The sequence below is a fragment of the Halichondria panicea genome, chromosome 16 (genome assembly GCF_963675165.1).
Source record: "Halichondria panicea chromosome 16, odHalPani1.1, whole genome shotgun sequence".
Taxonomy (NCBI): Eukaryota; Metazoa; Porifera; class Demospongiae; order Suberitida; family Halichondriidae; genus Halichondria; species Halichondria panicea.
Window position 1 is genome coordinate 2,437,079 of NC_087392.1, and position 20,469 is coordinate 2,457,547.

General features: G+C 41.4%; 5 protein-coding genes across 6 annotated transcripts; 2 read left to right on the forward strand and 3 right to left on the reverse strand.

The window, feature by feature from the left end:
• Positions 1-28: 28 nt before the first annotated feature.
• LOC135350073 (uncharacterized protein y4mH-like) lies at positions 29-3,962 on the reverse strand. The gene is made up of 7 exons (XM_064548782.1): positions 3,779-3,962; positions 3,197-3,311; positions 2,349-2,389; positions 2,055-2,295; positions 1,797-1,900; positions 487-619; positions 29-334 (listed from the first exon to the last, which is right to left on the reverse strand). Exons 1-7 carry the CDS (start codon positions 3,873-3,875, stop codon positions 184-186), a joined length of 882 nt encoding a protein of 293 aa, XP_064404852.1. The 5' UTR covers positions 3,876-3,962; the 3' UTR covers positions 29-183.
• A 1,466-nt stretch (positions 3,963-5,428) lies between these two features.
• On the forward strand, positions 5,429-6,719 carry LOC135350083 (uncharacterized). The gene is made up of 3 exons (XM_064548794.1): positions 5,429-5,750; positions 5,856-6,138; positions 6,236-6,719. The coding sequence occupies exons 1-3, from the start codon at positions 5,581-5,583 to the stop codon at positions 6,473-6,475; spliced, it is 693 nt and encodes a 230-aa protein (XP_064404864.1). The 5' UTR covers positions 5,429-5,580; the 3' UTR covers positions 6,476-6,719.
• On the reverse strand, positions 6,670-12,190 carry LOC135350055 (probable dolichyl pyrophosphate Glc1Man9GlcNAc2 alpha-1,3-glucosyltransferase). The gene is made up of 12 exons (XM_064548756.1): positions 12,030-12,190; positions 11,893-11,971; positions 10,724-10,917; positions 10,371-10,468; positions 10,109-10,176; positions 9,581-9,829; positions 9,258-9,378; positions 8,781-8,908; positions 8,452-8,591; positions 8,290-8,387; positions 7,838-7,910; positions 6,670-7,128 (listed from the first exon to the last, which is right to left on the reverse strand). The coding sequence occupies exons 1-12, from the start codon at positions 12,113-12,115 to the stop codon at positions 6,870-6,872; spliced, it is 1,593 nt and encodes a 530-aa protein (XP_064404826.1). The 5' UTR covers positions 12,116-12,190; the 3' UTR covers positions 6,670-6,869.
• A 49-nt stretch (positions 12,191-12,239) lies between these two features.
• Positions 12,240-15,785, forward strand: LOC135350051 (protein SHQ1 homolog). 2 transcript variants are annotated; one of them, XM_064548749.1, is made up of 13 exons: positions 12,240-12,410; positions 12,506-12,573; positions 12,665-12,729; positions 12,802-12,942; positions 13,063-13,223; positions 13,357-13,469; positions 13,521-13,646; positions 13,699-13,733; positions 13,799-13,852; positions 13,999-14,099; positions 14,286-14,466; positions 14,687-14,847; positions 15,408-15,785. In XM_064548749.1, the coding sequence occupies exons 1-13, from the start codon at positions 12,336-12,338 to the stop codon at positions 15,783-15,785; spliced, it is 1,659 nt and encodes a 552-aa protein (XP_064404819.1). In that variant the 5' UTR covers positions 12,240-12,335. The 2 variants fall into 2 exon arrangements, with proteins under 2 accessions (XP_064404819.1, XP_064404821.1); XM_064548751.1 differs by lacking the exon at positions 15,408-15,785 and adding an exon at positions 15,246-15,345.
• LOC135350046 (gamma-tubulin complex component 4-like) lies at positions 15,772-20,463 on the reverse strand. Its single transcript, XM_064548744.1, has 12 exons — positions 20,291-20,463; positions 19,979-20,221; positions 19,695-19,885; positions 19,258-19,372; positions 18,881-19,042; positions 18,732-18,816; positions 17,681-17,856; positions 17,411-17,516; positions 17,027-17,240; positions 16,628-16,799; positions 16,349-16,483; positions 15,772-16,114 (listed from the first exon to the last, which is right to left on the reverse strand). The coding sequence occupies exons 1-12, from the start codon at positions 20,372-20,374 to the stop codon at positions 15,854-15,856; spliced, it is 1,944 nt and encodes a 647-aa protein (XP_064404814.1). The 5' UTR covers positions 20,375-20,463; the 3' UTR covers positions 15,772-15,853.
• Positions 20,464-20,469: the final 6 nt, after the last annotated feature.

Here is a 20,469-nt window from a genome sequence, read left to right on the forward strand (position 1 = left end):
CTATAAATTATCTATGGGTCGTCAGATGTTGTGTTATAAAGTGAGCTGGTTTGAGACCTCTAGAAACTACACCACAAAAAATATAAAGACCACTAGTGGATTGGGGGAAAGCACCAAAAAGCAGATATATACATCACATTTTTTTATACCTATATCACTAAAAAAATCAGAAGTTCTGATTCTCTACAGTTTGTAAAACTTTCTTGCATTCCCAGCGTAGAACTTTTGTTGATCTTCTTTTGAGTAGGCACTGAGGATAGGCTCCAGAGCACTAAGCAGCTGCTGAAAGGTCCCATTTATTTTGTCCACTGGAAAGTTGCTAGCAAACACACATCTGGATGGAAAGAAAGATTACTTATTATGACATACACATTTATGTGATGAAACAAACTGCATGCTGCACACAACCAACAAAAGGCAATAACTAAAACACTACAGACATATATAACACCACATAATTATATGTCATTGTGTTATGATCTCAACCTATCGATTCCAAATATCTCTAGTACTGGCTTCACCACATCTTCTATGGACTGCTGGCTCCACTTTGGGTCAGTAGCAAACATCCCAGACACCTTAGCATACACATTAGGGTACTTCGCCAACTCTTGCAAACCTGCAGCATACAATGACACACTCAGCGAACTTTCCCCACATAAACAACGCCTGGTGTACTTGGAAATTATTTCGGAAGTGAGCATGCAATAATGTACGTATAATGTATGTATGTTTTTAAATGTGGCTCGTCTAAATTAATTGGGGAGACGCCCAACCCTACGCATGCTTCTTGGGCGTAACCAGAATTTTGGGTAAGGAAGTGCTCAGAGGTGGTAAACGGGCGCTTTACGCCTGTTTACCAGCTGCGCAGTGATGAACATGTTTTTAATAACGACGTCAAAATTAACTTATGTACCTAGTTGGGTGTGGGCTGAGCTTTTAGTTGCAAAGATAGGCAACGAAAGAGAACTAGTCTATAGATTTAAGCCAGAATAGCTCACAGTAGTTTAGAGACTGAAAATCGTTTTGTTAGCAGCAAGATTAGGAAGAGAAGGGGGCACTCTAATCAGATACACTTCTTTACGTTTCAAGTACTAGCCTCAGGCCAGCACCCCTGGCTACGCCACACTGCACTTAAAGATTTGGCTTGGGCTGCAGCAACATTAATACAGTGGAACAAAACCTGATATAGCAGTCTCTTTGCATTCTGTGTCATACCAGTACAAGTACATGTATAGGTTTTGCAATCAAAGTGATAACACTGGCAAAATTTGTTTATGTTTGACACTCACAAAACATTCTAGTAATACGGTGCCCATGAAGGACTCCTACCGTCGTATAGCACTTTATTTTCGAGGCTTTAACATTAATTTTGGCGGTTTTCGCAGATTGACTTTTGGTACTTCCGGTAGGGGTCAGTGTGGTCACTTGAACCTACCTCTATCCTCGAAAATAAAATCCGCAAAATTTTAGTTCCTTGAAATTAAGTGCTATATGGTATAATATTTTTTTTATAGCTTCTTAATCTTAGCTTTTGCTCGGTTTTATTTAACAGCTCGAAGGGTTTATGTCAAAATTTTAAACGAATCAGGTGACAGACTCAATGGTGGACTACTATAACCAGCGGCTGCTTATATGCGCGCCTTGGGTTAATGAATTCATAAGAGCACCACCCACCCTCAATGACACAGAGGATTGACACACCTAGTATCAACGGTAAGATCATAGGACATTGAAACTAATCATCGAAATCTATGTTCCACACTATACATTTCCACAAATCAATCGTAACCCACCTTCCCTCCAAAGTTTCATTGACTCAGGGGTTTTCTCATAAGGGACCCCGCAATGATCCACCATCACCATCACTCCAGGGTGATCCCTCATCACTGCCGCAGCCCTGCAATAGCAACATGCATAGTTGTGCAACTGTCACAATAGAGGACATTGAATGGACACTCCTGCTATTTGAGAAAGGCCCGCACTTTATGATCGCTGTTGTCAAAGTGTACACCATCCATTACATGTGCCAATAATATACGAACTACCAGTACCTCTGCATTTGGCCACATAGTATGTGGAGTTCAAAGGAGAGGTTGTATTTCTCAAGGAGAGCAAATCCTCTGATCCAATTTGGGTCAGTGAGGTAGTCATCGTGAGACACGGCACTATACTCAGGGTGTGTTTTGTGGAAGTTTAGCATGTTTCTAATTCCTCTCATTCTCTTGTGCTCACTGTGTCGCTTGAGAATGTCTTCAGCATCAGGGGAAGACAGGTCACAGTAGCCCACAATAGCTGGAAATAGTTTGTAGTTAAAAATAGTGTGCAAAAATAATTAGTGTACATACCAGTTGGTATCCCAGTACTGTCTGCTAGTCCATTTAGCCATCTGAAACAGATACAGATCACGTAATAATTATATGTGCAAGCTCCTTTAATGGTAATGATTTGTTGTGACTCCTTTGTCAAGTTGATTCTTATAGCTGCGCTACATTTCTGGGAATCACTGTTTAATACCTGAGTAGCTACATCACTACCACATGCAATACCACATGCAAGCATAATAATAATACCCCTTTTAAGTTTAATATACCCATCTAAGCTTTGCGGAAGCAGTGAAGACAGTGAAAGATCCCTCACCACTACCGCAGCCCTGCATAGCAATATGCATAGTTGTGCAACTGTCACAATAGAGGACATTGAATAGACACTCCTGCTATTTGAGAAAGGCCCGCACTTAGGCAAATATTGTTCAGAAAGTAGCTGTTGTCAAAGTGTACATCATACCAGTTACCATGCAAATAGGTTCCATTTCCATGCCCGTCACATAATTATACCTCCCCCTGACCTGTACCATCATGATTTCTCTGATAGCATTCATTAGATCTAATACCACACAGTGTAATAGCTATGGCATATGGGACTAAAGAACGTACTTTACTGTATGTGTGTTGCATTATTATCAAAACACTGGACAACTAACACCAGCCAACCGTCTTCCTATACCTATAGAGCAATTGTTTCGGAGAAGCTTTGGGAACAAACAGAATAATTATCAGCAGTTTTGGGAGTTGTGGTACAAACTGGGATACAGAAACTTGTAACCCGCTGGCCTACTTAGTGAAAGGGCTAGCCATGTGTACTCATCTCCAGATGAATGCTGTCATACCTCACTCCATGCACGAGTAGCACTCACATGGTTTCCCCGACAGGATCTCCTGGAAACACAGCCTCCACATGCACACACTGCACCACATTGTGACCCTCTGTGTCCTTTTTGTAGTCATCCGTCAGGTAAGTAAGGACAGACTCTGAAGGAAGAGTTTAGTATAAAGGTTAATAGCTACATGAGGATAAAGAGGGGAGGGGCTATGGTGAATCGTGTGAATACATGTACATGGAGTAAGTTTAATAGTGGGTCTGGGGGAGGGGTTGGTAGATTATGCTGGCATAATTTTGAGCATAATAGGCACATTGTTTTGTTGAGAATTATGTTGGCATAATAGGTTCCTTTATGAGAATAATAGGCAGGTTTTGGAATACAGGTCAGTACAAATCATAATGATAGGCCTGATGGAAGTATTGGTGGTTAGTTATCTCCTTGGCATTCTATTTAGATAGAGTCGTGACTCATGTGGCCATTTGTTACTTGTGCAACAGCATGGAGTCTATGTTGTGCTTTGGAGGAATTATAGGCGATTTGAAAGCAATTTGAAAAGAATCTGTAAAAGAATAGTAATTAACCCCCAGACTCGACTAGGGGTCTTAGCAATCTTACCCCACTTTCCTGCTGGGTGACCACCATCTTTGAAGTCCAAGACCCAAGGGTGAGTTTCAGGAGTCCACAAATGCATGTGTGTGTCAATGATCTCCATGATTTTGTCCCAGTGAAAAAGCAAGATGGCTTTAGTGGTGATCTGTAATCGATTGACCTTTACCAGTAAACAATGATCTATGATTATCATCAGGATAAGAACACAAATTGCTTAGTGCTAAGTTAAGTTTGACGGTACAACACCCCATATCATGGACAAGTTGCAAGCATAGATACCGGTACTATATAAAATCTATGTTGCGAAATATGGTGTAATAAATTATAAAGTAAATGACAGACACAGGTCGGGAAGTCACGTTAACTCTCCGCATACATCTTGCATCTGATCACAGTATACGTCCGATACTCTCTCTCTATATAATTCATAAATTAATTTGTAATACATGTAAAACAACATAACATAATTATATATTATTGGGTCGGATGTCTTTCAGAAAAGTTGTTAGAATAAAGTAAAGGGTAAGAACAACCTTCTTTTTGGGCCAAGTCAAATGACTGACACTAAAGATAATGTTATCTTTCCTCACATCTCTGTGTACAAAGCCATTTGTATGCAATTTTTTTAAGCGTAACAGTGCACCAGTAAAGCCAGTTTTGCCAATTTTGCTTGATTAGAATACCTCTAACTATAAACTTGCGCTCTATCATCAAAAAATCTCTTATCAACTGACAGGTGTGTAACTGTTAAAGCATTAATTTGTCATATTGCTTTAAGACCCAAGGTCGGTGCTTGCTTACTACTTCAAACTTCTGCTCTTCTTTAGGGCAGTAACACAGGTGTAACAAACTTGAATCTTTTGGTGGTTGCCCATTTGAGGAGGTACAGAACACCAACATACATTGTACAAAGAAAGGGTACACCTATGGGGTCACATACTTCTACTATTGTCGATCTCCAAATCTTCTTAGGAGTTGGCATATACAATTCAAGCGACATTTTAGAAGGAGTACCAGGCATTCCTAGTACAAATGGCCACATTGTTTTGCCTTCCTGTAGAATTGATGCCGTACAGTAGTGATTTCTTCTCGGCGGTAGATCTATATACCAAAATTTGAACATTTAATATCTGAACAAAGGACGGGAAATAAATTCGGTAATGAGACAACCACTATATCTGCTTTTTCGATTGTTGATTTGTTGTTTTGATCCCGTATTCTGGTAGGAAATTGGTGCATACTAGCTCCTTTATTCAGTACATCTTCAGAAAATAGGAAATTGTCAATCGCTGGATAAGAAGGTGATTTTAGCGCTACAAATCAAGGGTTTACTTCTTACTCCCACTTGTTGATCCATCCGAACATTTGGGCTGCCTTGGATAATTATATATAGCGGTCTACAGTAGTATAATTATATTCAGTGCGGATGCATGGCTCAATTATTTATTGTGATTGTAAATGATCTTACAAGTGAATTATACAAAAACTCATTATCTTACATTTATTTGCAGGATGACTGCTGTCCCAGGGATGGGTATCAGGAAGTAGATGCATAATTATGTAAAATTATTAAAGAAACTCCACCCCCGCTGTCTCCACTGCCCACACACAGCAGCTCTGCCAGTTTTTGGGGGTGGAAGCAGCAGAGACACATTTCATGGGATTCCCAGCTTTAGCTGTGAGAGACCTCAATTATGTGCATTGTAATGGCTTGAGAGCAGCTGGTATTTCCAAGGCTACAAAGCAAGCTTGATTCTAATTCAATTAATTGCATAATAGGGTTTGATTAGCTGGGGTGTTTACAGCACATGTATATTCCAGCCTATAAGTCAATGATAGACTTCTTCAACAACACTCTGAGTATAAAAGCTGCAGAAAAAATCATGGCTGAGCTAGACCACGGGAAGCTTTTGATGCTAGCTGAGCAAGGAGCTGAACTGGATGGAACTGACTGTTGGAAGAAGGGAAAATCGCACTGGTAAATTTTTGAGTCAGTATCTTGCATGCAGCTAGACTATATCATTACATATATTTGCTAAAAATGTTATATTGCAAACATAACAACTGCTCTCTGGTTATACAGGTACTACAAGTGGAGAATGGACACTGTAAAATACTGCTGGATGATGCGCACGTCAATTCCAATTTTCCTCATTCTTTTGCTGTTTCTCAATCTGTGCCTGGCTACTCTCACACTGGCTACACCTGCACACTACACAACCACTGCTGCATCTCACTACGACATCGATGCAACCACCTCTATTGATATCTCCTATGCACCAACTGAAGAGGATGGAGATACTTTCATACACAAGCCACCGGCATTCTTTGATCCAACCAAGCCAACACCTCTCTCATTTATCAAGGTAATTTTTTTTTATATACCTCCAAAAAATTAAATAGATATGTATGACTGACATTGACTGTGTGCTGAATGTTCAAACATCTTATTTTGTCCTGCAGAATGCAAAATGTAAGCTTCACAAAGAGAATGGAAAAACTATTCCACGCAGATGTGGACTGAGGGAGCTTGACCTACCTGACAATGAGAGTGGAGTAGAGTACTGGAACCCTCAGATCTGTCGCTCTGCTCGCTGTCAGTGTGTAGCTACGAAGGAGATTCGCAAGAAGACGAAAAGATCAATTGCTAACAACAAGACTATTATCGAATACCGGCGATTCAAACTGTTTGAGTGTGTCTGAACTAGTACATGCAATCATTTAATGTTAATCTTGATACAGGTCATCCTCACTCCACAATACATGATTTTGTGTTCTGTTTGTTTTTTATGTTCATCAACATCGTTTCATTTAATGTCACTTCATTTGTGTTTTGTTTGTTTTTTATGTTCAACAACATGTCGCACTTTGTTTTAATATCGCTTTGTACATGTACACTTGTGAATTAATAAATTGCATTGCAAACGATAGATCAGCCAAATAGTAACATGTCCATATAATTCCTATTGCACAAAATTAATGATTGTACATGTAGTCAAAAGAAGGGCAAAATCTGTAATTGTTTGGTGAATAGAAGCAGCCCACGAAGAAAAATACAGTGGTACAAATATTAATGCAAAGGATAACTATTAATAGATCAGCCAAACAATACTTTAAAGTATAACTGTAACCATGTCCATACAATTGCTATTGCGCAACTGACTGAAGTCAAGAGAAGGGGCAAAAACTGTAATTGTTTGGTGAATGGAAGCAGCTCATGAAGAAAAATACAATAAGCTTGAATGAACATTAGAAAGATCACATAAACCAGTTCAATCTTGGAAAGCCAAGGTTCATCTTCACGAGTTAAAACACTTTCTGGAGTTGTTTTCTCTCCTCCTTTAGGGTAATGGAATCTACGAATGAAAATTTTCTACGAATAAAATATGGTGAAAGTGTGTGGAGTGTTATACATGTACCAGAACAGGTTAGTACCAGGACAGGTGTACAATATTTTTGGCAGCAAATGGCCGCAGAATTTGCCGCAGACAAAACTAGCTCTCTACCTCTAATAATTATTAAATCAACAGTTAATTAAATTAGGGCAACAGCGGTGATAAGACTCCCGTTCTACCCATGTGGTCCTAACCAATGTATACAGCTGACAGATTGCGACAAACAACCAATTAAATGCAACCTGATGATTTCAACAAGGGCTACTCAAAAGGACCCCGGTGGTGGAAGTAACTAGAGAAGAAAAATGCAGGACAGGGGGGACGTCGTGGGAACACAGCAGTACTCTAATAACATTAACACAGTACGGAAGCCCCACTTGACCATATGACAATACACCTGACAGTACAGTGAGCTATCTGGGGCTTCATTCAAAACTAGAATACACTTAGAAGTGTTGCCTAGCAACAAAGTGGTATGATTCCAATACATAAACAACCAGCTGCAGTATGTTAAAGAGTGTTACGTCAGTTGCTACTTCATGCTTCATTCAAACAATGGTTGCTATGATACAAACCAATTGACTGCAGTTAGCTGTGCTAATGAGCACTTAACTTAAGTGGTTCAAATCGCTGAATACCTGTAGTGTCTTTCAAGTACAAGAAGAGTTACCTGTAGTGTCTTTCAAGTACAAGAAGAGTCAATAGCGAGCAGAGGATGAAAAGAGATAGCTTAATAGGAGTCTCTGTATGAAGAAAATATAGCACAGATTACAATTCATTAATATTCTAGCATTTAATTTGTATATAAATTTCAGGCTGAAATCTTAACAGTAAGGCACAAAGGACATAAATACACACATGTACGTACTCGTAAACATCACAATGCAATGCCAGAGAAGTGTAAAGTCATAAAAGTAAATGAATGCATGAGAATACACTTAGTGATGTTTATACAGCCTAATTAGTGTGACCAGATCATAGACTAGTTAGTGACCTTCAAGTCCTTGCAGGTGCACTTGTTGCACCTTAATATGATTAGTGAAATACGACCTTAAATTCCAAATCATCAACTCAGAATGGGACTCAGCGGAAAACAGCCATACACCTAATTAATTCAATTACCCGCTGGTTTGTAGAGGAGCGGAAAGAGGGACATGTGGCCAGCTGTTGACAGAACGAGAAAGATCCTAGCATAGCACCGCTTTTCCATAGCAAGAAAACTGCAAAAATTAAAGAACATAAAGGGTGCATGTAAATTTAAAATTCAAAAAGCCCCTCTTTCACCATGCTGGCAGAGTGACCATCATGATAGCTTTCTCGTGAACGTGCCATCCAAAGAGAAAGGATGAATAGGCACAGAGGATGAGAGCCTTCACAAAGTCAAGAGGTGTGGAAGGCCTCTTCCAGAGCTTGATCAGTGCAGGCTGCGAGGAAACACACAGAGCTGCTGAAACCAAACACTCGTAACTCATACATTACTCATACATATCTCAACAAAATTAATGAGGGTATAATAATTAGCTGCTAAAATTAATGTTAATTAACCACATCTACTAAATTTCAATTTTAAGTGGACTAATTTTTTGGTCAACAGCAGCCTCAAAGGCAATTACCAGCATGGCTGCAATGGTGAGGAGGAAAGTCACAGGTGGTGAGATTGAAGGGAGGACCTGGAAACTCATCTCTCCTACCAGACCTGACACCATGCTCGCAGCTGACACAGACACACCAAGCTGCCTACCTATAGGTGAATCATGCAAGTCATGTAATAACCAGATTTTGAGCTTTTGTTTTTACAGGTGAATTTACAGGTGAAGTACGTAGCAACAGATGTGGTGTATAAAGCAGGCTGCAACATGACCAAAGATCGTGTTGCTTATTTTGGTCAGATGATGACGGTAGATAATGGTGTGTAACCATTCTATTGAATAATTATTGTATTTTTAAATGTGTATTATTGAAGCCATTTTCATTTTGTTCACACCAATTAATTGACCATTTGCTTACTTGCTCTGTATGTTGAACCACCTGTTGCTAAGATACAGTAAAGCTAAAGCCATTTAGTATTGTGAACATGTGAACACACTCACCAACCACAGCTGCCACTTTGTCTACCAGACTATAGAGTGCCCAAACGTTGGGAGCCCAGTAGGCGTGGCATAGTCCCCTCTTGAACGGGAACAGTCGCGAGATCACCTGGCCCATTTGACCCTGTGATAACCAAGCAACTATCATTGACTGGAAACTACAATATTGTAATTTCTAAGCATTTAAAAGCCGCAACTCATTATTTAATGAGTTGTGGCTTTTAAATGCTTAAACAAATCTTACATCCCTAGTTCTATATACACTGTAGCTCTAGAGAGAGTATCAGAGGAATTATATTGAACTACAATAAAATACTCAGCCTCACCAGGTAAAGAAATGGTCCAAATGAGACGAGAAAAACGATGATCACCAACGCTCCTAATTTTACAAACTTTACCACATCAAAATTCACAAAAGAAGGAGTTCTAATCGCATTGTCTTGCCCTTTTGTATGTCTGTGCTTGAAGCAGTAGTGTTTGAGAAGGTAGACAAAGTAAGCTGGGGCCACGTAAGCAAAGATATGCTTGAAATTTAATAAACACGCAAACCAGAAGGCACCTGCCAAGCAGCGACCCTGAAAGCATGTTACATATAGTTACACAACAGGACCATAGGAATAATGTTACATATAGTTACACATAGTTACACATAGTTACACAACAGGACCATGGAAATGTGTGAGCGTCTGCAATTATAAGAGAGTGTATAAACCACTATCAGCCCATGTGTTGCTATGCAACTGAAATATAATCCGCCTTGATTGTACAGGTGGCTATAATGGGCCCTCAGCCAATAATTGTGCTGGCCACAGTACAAACATATTTAGAGCACGCAGCTGACACCACATTTGTACCTGCAGGATTCGGACCACTGATAATAGTAGGAGACCGAACAGTAAGCCATTGTACTGAAAGTGAATGTCTTTTGTGATGTCAAAGTTACAAACAAACAAACAAAGTATTATATGGCACAAAAATACTCACTTCACCAGAAGCACCTCCTTCTACGAGGTATAGATGAAGTGTGTGCATGCATGGTTTGATTTCCTAGTATCCAAACCTAGCAAGTGCCAACAATTCACTGTATAATAATTCCAACGTAATTAGCGAGGATACGATCCACAACTAGTAGTCCATAGTTGAGTAGAAGGAGAACTGCCAGTGTGGAGGTGGGTCGTACCGGGCTGATCTTGTCTCTAGGCAACTTGTCATACCTGCAGGATGGAGTACCGAATTTAAAGGCCCTGCGTGTACATATAATTTTAATTAGTGAGATGCCCAGAGGCTACATCCAGCACTTAACTAAACTGGATAAGCCATACCAATTTTTTATGTTTATGTGCTAGGGTGCACGGGTCAATTAAGGTGAGGGTAAAAATATGGTATAGGGTCAAGAACATAGTTAACTCTATGACGGTTGCCTGAATTTTAATGACAGAGTGGTGAATGTGATTGGCAAGACAGCTTACTCCAGTACGGCATAGAGGAGCACAAGATCAGTGACACTGACAGAGAGTCTCTGAAAGAGGATACAGGACGAAGCGCTGTAGCTGAGGCTGTCCAGCTGTACTATCAGAGGGTCCACCAGCGCAGCTAGCTGGGAGAGGAGGAACTCAAACCAAGCAAAGAAGGGTGGGTAGTCCAGTGTCCACTCTGACGTGGCCTATGAGGGGAGGGGGCATGTGTGTGCACAGTTACATACATGTACGTGTGTATGTATAATGTGTGTGAATGTATTATAATAATAGTCCTGGAATGGATTATACTGTGATGTAGGGTGGATTATACTGTGATGTAGGATGGATTATACTGTGATGTAGGATGGATTATACTGTGATGTAGGTCTATACATGTACCGTATATGCTTGATCAGAGGCCGCGGCTACTACATGTTTCATTTTGTTGGCAAAGGAGGCTACAATTCGAGAGAGGCGTTTAATCCTTAGGTCTAACACTCCAGCAAATGCAATCACCTTCAGGTTGCTATTTTCACCTGGGGCACAAACTTGAACTCTGCCATGAGAAAGTCTTTCTAAAGCACTAAAAGCTGCTACCTAGCTAGCTGCTAGTATTAATATGGCTGCCACGTGCAGAAATGCTAGAGTCAAAGTTCACTGAGGCTATTATTTGAGAGCGGCTACTAAATGTTTAATTTTGCTGGCAAATGAGGCTACTATTTGAGAGCGGCATTTAGTCAAGAGTGGCCTCTGATCAAGCATACACGGTATTTACCATCTTCAATCATACTAAGAAGGTAAATAAATATTCGATTTAATGGGACACTTTTAAATAACTACAAAGCCATAGGTCGCTTCTTTTAAGGTTGAACATTATGTTGAAGTCTTTGTGTCGCATATTTAGGGGTTGCAGGAGGTCGGTCAAGGTTACTCTGCTAGCCTCGATTCCAGGCCGCTTGTCGAGGCTAGAGATGGCTACTTATTTTGACCTTTAGGATGCGACATAAAAATTTAAGTGAAGCAGTCGCTAACTTTCAGAGGTCATAAAATTGCCTAGATCGAGGGTGTCGCATATTTTGAGGGTCACCTTAATCAAATAAATAACAAAAAGCATGTGTATACGAAGTTTGGGTACATAGATCAGTCAATAAATGGGCATGGTATACTCATTGCAAACTCACCTCGTAATACCATTTTGACAGCGGTAGTGAGTGTGTGATGGCCAGCCAGTTCCGGTGGACCTCAAAGTCAGTCGACCTGCTACAGGTGGAGTATCTGAGTGGCATGGCATCATGAGGTTGAAAATTATGTCACTTACTAGGCAGGTATCAGTAGGATCTTGATACAGGTGGCTGCAAGAAACACACCAACAGGAAAACTGTACCTCCATGACCTCAATTCCATCCTCCTTCACTCTCAGTGAAACATGATAGAGTTAGATTAGCCTCGATTCCAGGCCGCTCTCAATTGAGAAAGACGTGAGAGGGGCTGGGATCGAGGCTAGAGTTAGATCTATCTATGAGGTCAAAGTACAACTAAGGTCATGTAAAAGTTTATTACACCTGTACAACATGTAATAACAAGGCTGAAGCCTAGCACAGCCTATATATATCTTCTAATCAATATGCTGACACCATCTTTTAATATTATACAAGATGAGCAGTTTGTGATTGTGAATATCAGAGTTCCCTACGTGAAGGTAGGCCTTTGTCAGTGTTCTAGAATTCTACCAAGATTCTACCCAGGCCCATGGCATGGTCCACCAGCTCCACCCATCATGAATAATTGTTGCAGATATCTGAGGCTGAGTTTCACATCAATGGCTGTGAGTTCAAGTTCTTCTGCAAGCCATACTTCCTCAGGTACCTTAATGTGCACAATGCAACTCATTGCTTTGTTTGAGTACACAATTACAGTTTACCTGTACTGTTACATCCGTATCCACCGCTACAGGCTGCACTTACCGGGTCAGGTGACTGAGGATGGAAGGGAGAAAGCTGTGTTTGACATAGAAAAAGGTCATTCGTTCATCTATAATTCTTTTCTCCTATCCTTTGCGTCACTTTTATTTTCTCTTTTATTACCTCTAGGTAGCGTGACGGTACACCTGCCCAAGCTGCAATCTGGAGAGCATTTTGACAATCTGGGCATGCTCACCACTCTTCTATCTAAGAAACCAGCAAAGGCCACCCAGAGCCAGAAACCCCTCATTGAGGTCATTGGAGCAAATGGTTTGTATTACATGGCACCATACAGTCTGATCTTTCTTGGTATACTAGTATGTCTGTGTGTCTGTGTCTGTGTCTGTATCTGTTTCTATCACACTTCCTCCTGCACTTTGTTCCGTTCAGTGAGGGATAGCTGCTCGAGTGAGTCGGAAGATGACATTGACTGGCAGGCGGAGCAAATACTTTCTGAGGACCACCCACTAAACCACACCCCCTCCCTCATGCCTAACGCTATTGCCTATGGATTTGCCAACCAACACAGTGGTGTCTTTTTAAAGCTACAGGTTCGAATACTAGATTTAGCTAGTTATCTAATCTCCTGAATAAATGATATTCCTAGTCAAAAGTAATAGCAAATGTTCTTTTGTCGCTTAGGTAAGTACTACTGAATGTTTGTTGAATGTGTGATTTGTTTAGGAGGAGATTCCAAGTATAATTGACTGTCCTGATCCAGATCACATGACATCATATGAGCGAAGACTGGCACGTATTGCTCAGGAGGAGATAAGCTTCAGCCCGGACCACTACCTGTAGGCTGTACGATATGCAAAGTGTAGTGTGTATTCCTGTTTTTGTTGTAGGGCTGATCTCATGGACAATGATGTAATGGATAGCCTGCTAAAGTTTGAACCTGCCTGGAAGAACGAACTGACTAGGTGGAAAGAAATGAAAGATCAAGTGTCTCAAAATACAAGTGCTTCAGTGAAGTGAGTTGCTTGCTGTAATGATGAAATTAATGTACTAAATTTTTATTTTTAGGCCATCCAAGCCCACTGAGGCTGGTCAAGAAATAGGTAAGATGTTGATTTGTAAGGTATTTTAGTAATACTTCTACCTATTATAATTATTATTATTACAGTGCCATTTTCACAATCTGAAAGGGAAAAACTGAAAGACCTCCCAAACAAGGACTGTATCCCCAACACCTATGTTACTTACAATTATACACATTTACTGGATGTTGCACGTATCACATGTGTGTATATGTATGTGATACGTGCAAAAATATAACGTGTACGTTATATTTATTGTGTGCAACTGTCCTTATCTCCTCCCAAGATCTCCTCGACAAGGCATCCTCGAGGTGCCTCTATCTCGGACTGATTGACATCATCTTTGCCTTTGCCTACAATCATCGCACGACTGAGGGAGAGGGAAATGTGAGACATATACTTTCATTACTCATCCCACATGTGCACCCATTGTTATCGTGTCAATGTACTCACAAACACCATCAAACTGTTGCGCACGGTCCTTGATACAGCGTACAATGTACGTAATTCTACCTGCACTGAGTACTTGTTACTAGTATATACATTATATATACAGCATTGTCCCTCTTTCAGGTTGAATCTGCCTGGACAGTGTGTAAACTAAGCCCCACCCTCTCGTGGCTCGAGGTTCATCGAGGGAGTGTGCACGATGTCGTCTGCAACTGTCTCCGACGCTCACTTTGCTACCCGCTCTACCGACACTGGCAGCTCACTCTCACTGTCCTGCAAGACACCAGGGACATCTTCAGACTAGGTGGGTGGATTAGTCGTAGGAGTGATTTCTTGGTAACTCGTTATCAATAACACCTGCTCCCATAATTATTTAATACATAGTCTAGACAGAAACCATTAATTTACAGTTTTGTGTTTCAGAAACCATGCAGTGTAGTGTAGTGTGTTCTCCAAATAAATTGCTGCCCTGAGAATCTATTTAATTAGATGGTTAATTACTGTACTCTTATTCTGTACTACAGGGAGGAGAAAGCTGCTTCAGTCTCTGTTGTCAGTACACCACGCCCTGAACTCCTCTGAACCCTACTATGTTCTCAACAACCTCTACATCACGGACTACTGTGTATGGGTGCAGACAGCAAGCGTCAGACAGATACAGTCATTGGCGGACGATTTAGATGAGGTGTGTGCCTGTTCTACAATATGTGGCTATACTTAGATCCTTATGGCATCTTGCTACCATGTTGCCCATCCCACCCCACACACACATACATGTACGTGATGTAGTACCAGCCTGGCTCTAAAACTATATAACTAGAGCACTGAAGTGCAAACCCTCAGCATTAATTTGGGGTTTAGTGTAAATCTTTTGAGTCAAGTCGGTGTGTACATCTAGGCCAATGCAGGTTCAAGCTTCTTAGCTTCTGCTCACTTTTATTCGACAACGAAGCTTTAACATCAAAATCTGCCAAATTTAAAACTACTTCTCCATAAATCTAGTACTTTGGCTAGGAGAAACCTTCGTAGAGATTTTAAATCAGAAACCCTGTTGTGTTGAGGCTATTCATTGTACTAACACAGCATCCAGGTGAGCAGACTCAGAATATTCAGACCGACATACAGACAGACTGACCGACTACTATAACCCGAGCCGCTGTGGCGCGGCCTCGGGTTAATTATAGTCTCAAGGTTATAGTGTGGTATATGCACCCACATTTATTATTAGAGCCCCTCTCTGTGTAGGTTTGTGTGCCCAAAAAGTCACTGGGTTGGGAGCTGGATGAGCTAGAAGCAGCTGCTCAACTAGTTCTGGAGAGTTCGACCAACTCAGGCAGTGAACAAGAAAACTCCAGTGAGGACAGCAGTAGTGAGTCTAGTGAAGAGAGTTGTGAGGGGTCCTCAAGTGCAGATGAAGATGAAAGTGAGACCAGTGCAATAGACGAATCTAAACAGAATTGTTTTGACAGTGAAGAAGCTGTTGCTAGCAAAACTGATAGTGCTGAGCAACAAGCGCAAAACGTATCCAATGAACAACAAGGTCTAACTTTAATTTCTCCCGCTCGACAAACCACACCTAGTTTGCTAGAGCAACTTGTTAATCTCAGTATTCAAAATCAATAATTCCGATTATGTGGCATAATTATACAATGGTGAGGGAATGAATATTTTTAAGTGTTTGTCCTATAAGGTCAAGTGTGATGTGCCATGGCTGTGCTAAAGTATTTGTTGTAGTCGACTCTTAGCAGCAGCTGGGCCAGGTGAGAGGAGGACTGGTGACTGTGCACGCTCGATACAATACGGAAGAAATAAGAGGCTTGTCGGTTGAAGTCTTTTGTAATGCGATCCATCTTCTCTTTGTCTTGGGGTGTGAGAGAGAGGTCACTCCTGCCTTCGATGACTGAGTTGAATGAGTTACAAAGGCCAGTGATCTCCAGTACGCACTGGTGCACCTGAATGGGGGGGGGGGGGGAATACACTTTTCATGAACAATTCAAGAAATTCTTGTGTGTAAACTGTTAGGCATTGAGCCTCGATCAGGCTTAACTAGCATGAAACTGTTTAAGCACAGTTATGTATACGTACATGCATGTATGATTGCTGGATGCACACAGTACAACCATTGTGTCTTTCATAATAAAAATGGTGTAGATCTCGTTTTATGGTTTCCTTCCATTCCTACTTACTGTTGGCTGTGTCAAGAAGAGCTGTGACTGAATGGCAGTGACGAAGCTCTCGTGAGCATGTTTAATAGACTCGAAGTCGTGGGTGGAGTTAACCTTTTCCAATAGCACGGAGAACTGAGACTCTAGCACATCCACCTACATCAATGTGTGTGCGTGTGGATGAGGGGGAGGGGTGGACTGTGCTGCATACATAAGTAAAATTAACATCTGTGCCTCAGCCACATCAAACAAAACCATAAACTGCCTTAGAACATCAACTTTAACCACCAACACACATACCTGCACATAGTACAGGAGGCTATCAACGAGGAAGCCCATGTGTGTCCTGAGTTCACTGACCCGCCTCAACTCGTCCACCCTCTCCCGGTGCTGCATAAAGACGGTCCAGCTCTGCTGCAGTCTGATTTGAGTACGTCGTAGCAGCAACAGGAACTGGAATATAGTGTTGTATCTGGGTGGAGAAACAAACACTGATCGTTTTTTGGGTAACAATGGAGAGGATGTTGCTTGCATCATTGTGGGTGTATCATAACATTTTTAGTTCACATGCATAAATAAAGTTTAGAGCAACGTTTAGAGCAATGCTACCATATAATGGGCAGTCATGAATTCTCATGAATTGTGGTTGATTTTCTCATACGTCGTTCAGGGAGAGTACTAGCAATAATAAACACTTACTTTTCTAGTATCAGTGGTGTAAAGAGAATGTGCAGGGGCCATTCTACAGTGTGGGACATTCCGAGGAGTTGCCACGCCTCTTTCACACCCTCACCACGCCCACCATCTCCCCTCGGGGCTCTAGTCTGAGGCAGGGTGAGTTGAAACTGCTTCATCAGCTCCTCTTTTTCTATGTTCACCTTCAGCATGGCCTGCTGAAATGCCACATTCACATCTGAGTAGTGAGTTTGTGTGTGTATGTGTGTGGGGGGGGGAGTTGTATTTACAAATTCATTAAGACTACTGCACACAATGGTAAACTATCCACACGTTCTGAGTGGTAAAAACATTCTGAAAAACTGCACAAACTGTGGGTACATTGTGTGTACATTAGTATTACAGTACCATGACTGGTGGTGGGTGTGGGTGGAGACTTGAGGAACGAATGAGCAAGATCGAAGAATGTCAAGAACAGTTCTCCTCGTCCCAGTAGAAAGAAATCCTTGATAACCTACACAACAGATATAACATTTGTATAACATTTGTAACACTGTATGTGCATGTACATGTATGTGTGGGTATAACTAACAGTGCACACATTCATTCATAGGGGATCAAGATGCATATATATCACAAACACCAAGTTAAAGCTTGCCAAAAGTGTAGCCCAGTCACCTGGAGGTGTGCCACAAGACCCGAGTCCTCTACCAACAGTTTCCAGAGTCGCTCAGCCACACTGTCTCGTATCCTATCCACAGCACTCTCGAAGTCCCTCAGTTTGAACACTGGCTCCCTCCGTAAGTCAGCAAACAGCTGGCTGAACCGGAGCTGGTCAGACCTCAACTCAGAACCTGGGATGGAGAACATCAATTTTTTGGGAGAATATGCCCTACTAATAAAACGATGACTACATTATACTGTGCTAGTTGGACGTGGCCCAATCTTCTGTTAAGAAAGGAGGTCGGGTTTCAAGCTAATGCCAGGATTTGTCTGGATAGACACTAGAATGATACTAGTATCATACGTACATGTACATTATGTTAAACTGCTGACACACCTTATTTCGTCGTTCTTACAACCCTGCACTTTACCAGACCTAATACATGTTATGATGTAGTAGAACTATCCCCTCTAACACTTCACCATGGATACTAGCCAACGTGGTTACTTTTAACTATACAGTGGAACCTCCATAAAACGGACACCATTGGGGAACAGCCTTTTGGCCGTTATAGAGAGGTGGTTTTCCTTGGGAGGTTTCGATTGCCAGCTATGTATGCTCTATGAGTCATTTCTTGTTGCAAATGAATCCTTTTGCTAACTGCTTCTACAAGCTTTAAAAAGGCTGTAGAGACACGCTACAGCTAGGTTTTTACGATTGTGCAAAATAATTCTATCTCAGCAATAATTTTATGGGTGTGGCTGTCCATTCTGGGAGGTTATTTTCCATTGCTAAAGCTGGTTAGGGACTAGAAAGCTGCTCGTTATACGGAGTAGAGAGGTGGTCGTTCCTGAGAGGTTGCCTTACATTGAAATCATTGTAGTTTCAATCCGGACCTGAGCTCTTGGGCGTTATATAGCGCGTGGTTGCTCTTCGGAGGTGGTCGTTAATGGATGTTCCACTGTAGATATATTATATACTGTGCTTTACCAGACCGTAAGATGCTATTAGTAGAACAATCCCCTCGAACACTTCAACAATGTCGGAGGTCAGTGGCTCACATACCTGCAACAGTTAACAGGGTAGACAGATCACGTTTGCCATGAGCTCTCATTTGGAATATCCGAACAGCCTCGCCCACAAACAGGATCTAGAAGTACATGTAGATTATGGAAATCACATGATTATAATTACAGTAAATGTTAACAATATACCTTTTCAACAACCCTCATGGGCAGATAGGAAGGCACCAAAGAATGACAGATGGTGTATAGACTATTGGAATCCCCTAGTCCCACGGCTTTCTTTGCATCCCCACTCTTCCTCTTGTCTCTAGTGAGAGATTCCACTTCATCTTCTGAACTGCCAGCAGTGTCCTGTATGGATCACCCCAATCATATGAAGCACTGATGTCCGTACTCCACTTGTCACCACTTTAAAAATTCCATACGTACATATGGCTGACAAGTAACCCAATCTAAGTCTCACAACGAATACAGCTAATACATAACACCATCATGATGCTTAAAATGTATCTATCTTTTTTTCACTTGTATATAATATTATTTAAATACGCACAATATTGTAGTACCTCTTTCATCTGTGAGGTAGGCACTATGAAAAACTCTTCATTCTCTGGGAGAAGTCCATGTAGCATCCATGCTGACAGCTGCTTGTAAAAGACTCCATGACAACTAGCTAGGATCCTAACATAGAGACAAACCACATTTATAGCTGCCATATTATACTGTATAGCCACACATATCAACTTGAACAGTATTGCCAGCAGGGTTCATCTAGTAGGGGGGGGGGTTAACCTTTCCCCCTGTAGAATAGTAATATGTAACTAGATCTACCGTGATACTAGCATATAATAGGGGGTGTGGGCAACAAAGATGGGAGTGGCCAAACATTTTGCGGCGTGCCAAACCTTTCTCCTAACTTTTAATCCTAGATGAAACCCTGGCCAGGTACTACTAAAGATCATAATTATAGCACCAATTAAATAATAATTAGTCAGTTGTTCACCTCTCATAAGCTTTCTGAATATCTGGCACTCCACTAGAGCAGCAGTTGTGCAAGTAACTCAATATCTGCCCCCCCCTTAGCTTGCCCTGCACGATGTGGTTGACAGCATCGTCCAGTGATGGAAGAAGGGTCTGATAACGCTCTAGTGAGGAGGTCAGGTGGGACAGGGGTAGGTGGGGCTCACGTACGAACTAAAGGGGCGGGCGGTAAACACGGGGATGGTTAAAATTGTGAGTATATAAGGAGGACCTTTTTTACTCCTCTGCACAAAGGTAATTCCTCACTTTTTGCTCCTGCTTGACCAGATGTTGCCGATACTCATTGAGCATACTGTCCAAACCAAACGCCAAAGATTTCAAGTAAAGCAGACAGCCAGAGTCCCTGGAGACAGGGGACACAAGACGGAAAATTGCTTTGTTCTGTTCCGATATAAATTCTTTGAGGTGCATGTAGTATGTGCCAAGTCGGCATATTCTGTTCAGTAGCTCTCTCTCACTGGGATGAATGAATGGCAGCCCTGGAACAATCTACAGAAGATGGCAAGTGATTATATGTCATGTTATGCAAGGGTGAAGTATTGGAAGCTTGAACTTTACCTCAAGTTCCCCTGAGTCTTTGGACAACATGAGCAAATTACCAGGATAACCAGCCAGAGCCATCAGCACTTCATGGTGTAGCATTGTGCACTTTTATCTATGGATCATATGGATATGGTGCAACCTCTTCAAAAGTTTCAAGCGGCCTCTATTCGAGGCTAGTAGCTAAACCACCTTAG

Bases quoted from the DNA above. Each gene is read 5' to 3' on its own strand.
- LOC135350073 (XM_064548782.1), bottom strand. From the start codon at position 3,875: ATGGAGATCATTGACACACACATGCATTTGTGGACTCCTGAAACTCAC. The intron at 3,312-3,778 runs GTAAGATTGCTA...CTCTTCCTTCAG, and splicing joins TCACCCAGCAGGAAAGTGGG to AGTCTGTCCTTACTTACCTG. The intron at 620-1,796 runs GTGGGTTACGAT...TGTATGCTGCAG, and splicing joins AATGAAACTTTGGAGGGAAG to GTTTGCAAGAGTTGGCGAAG.
- LOC135350083 (XM_064548794.1), top strand. From the start codon at position 5,581: ATGTATATTCCAGCCTATAAGTCAATGATAGACTTCTTCAACAACACT. The intron at 5,751-5,855 runs GTAAATTTTTGA...CTGGTTATACAG, and splicing joins AAGAAGGGAAAATCGCACTG to GTACTACAAGTGGAGAATGG. The intron at 6,139-6,235 runs GTAATTTTTTTT...TTTGTCCTGCAG, and splicing joins CACCTCTCTCATTTATCAAG to AATGCAAAATGTAAGCTTCA.
- LOC135350055 (XM_064548756.1), bottom strand. From the start codon at position 12,115: ATGGAATTGAGGTCATGGAGGTACAGTTTTCCTGTTGGTGTGTTTCTT. The intron at 8,909-9,257 runs GTGAGTGTGTTC...ATTCACCTATAG, and splicing joins CAAAGTGGCAGCTGTGGTTG to GTAGGCAGCTTGGTGTGTCT. The intron at 7,911-8,289 runs GTAATTGAATTA...TTCTTCATACAG, and splicing joins GCTCCTCTACAAACCAGCGG to AGACTCCTATTAAGCTATCT.
- LOC135350051 (XM_064548749.1), top strand. From the start codon at position 12,336: ATGCTGACACCATCTTTTAATATTATACAAGATGAGCAGTTTGTGATT. The intron at 13,224-13,356 runs GTTCGAATACTA...TGATTTGTTTAG, and splicing joins GTGTCTTTTTAAAGCTACAG to GAGGAGATTCCAAGTATAAT. The intron at 14,467-14,686 runs GTGGGTGGATTA...TCTGTACTACAG, and splicing joins CAGGGACATCTTCAGACTAG to GGAGGAGAAAGCTGCTTCAG.
- LOC135350046 (XM_064548744.1), bottom strand. From the start codon at position 20,374: ATGCTACACCATGAAGTGCTGATGGCTCTGGCTGGTTATCCTGGTAAT. The intron at 18,817-18,880 runs GTATATTGTTAA...ATGTACTTCTAG, and splicing joins CCATGAGGGTTGTTGAAAAG to ATCCTGTTTGTGGGCGAGGC. The intron at 17,857-18,731 runs GTATGTGAGCCA...TCTCCATCCCAG, and splicing joins TACCCTGTTAACTGTTGCAG to GTTCTGAGTTGAGGTCTGAC.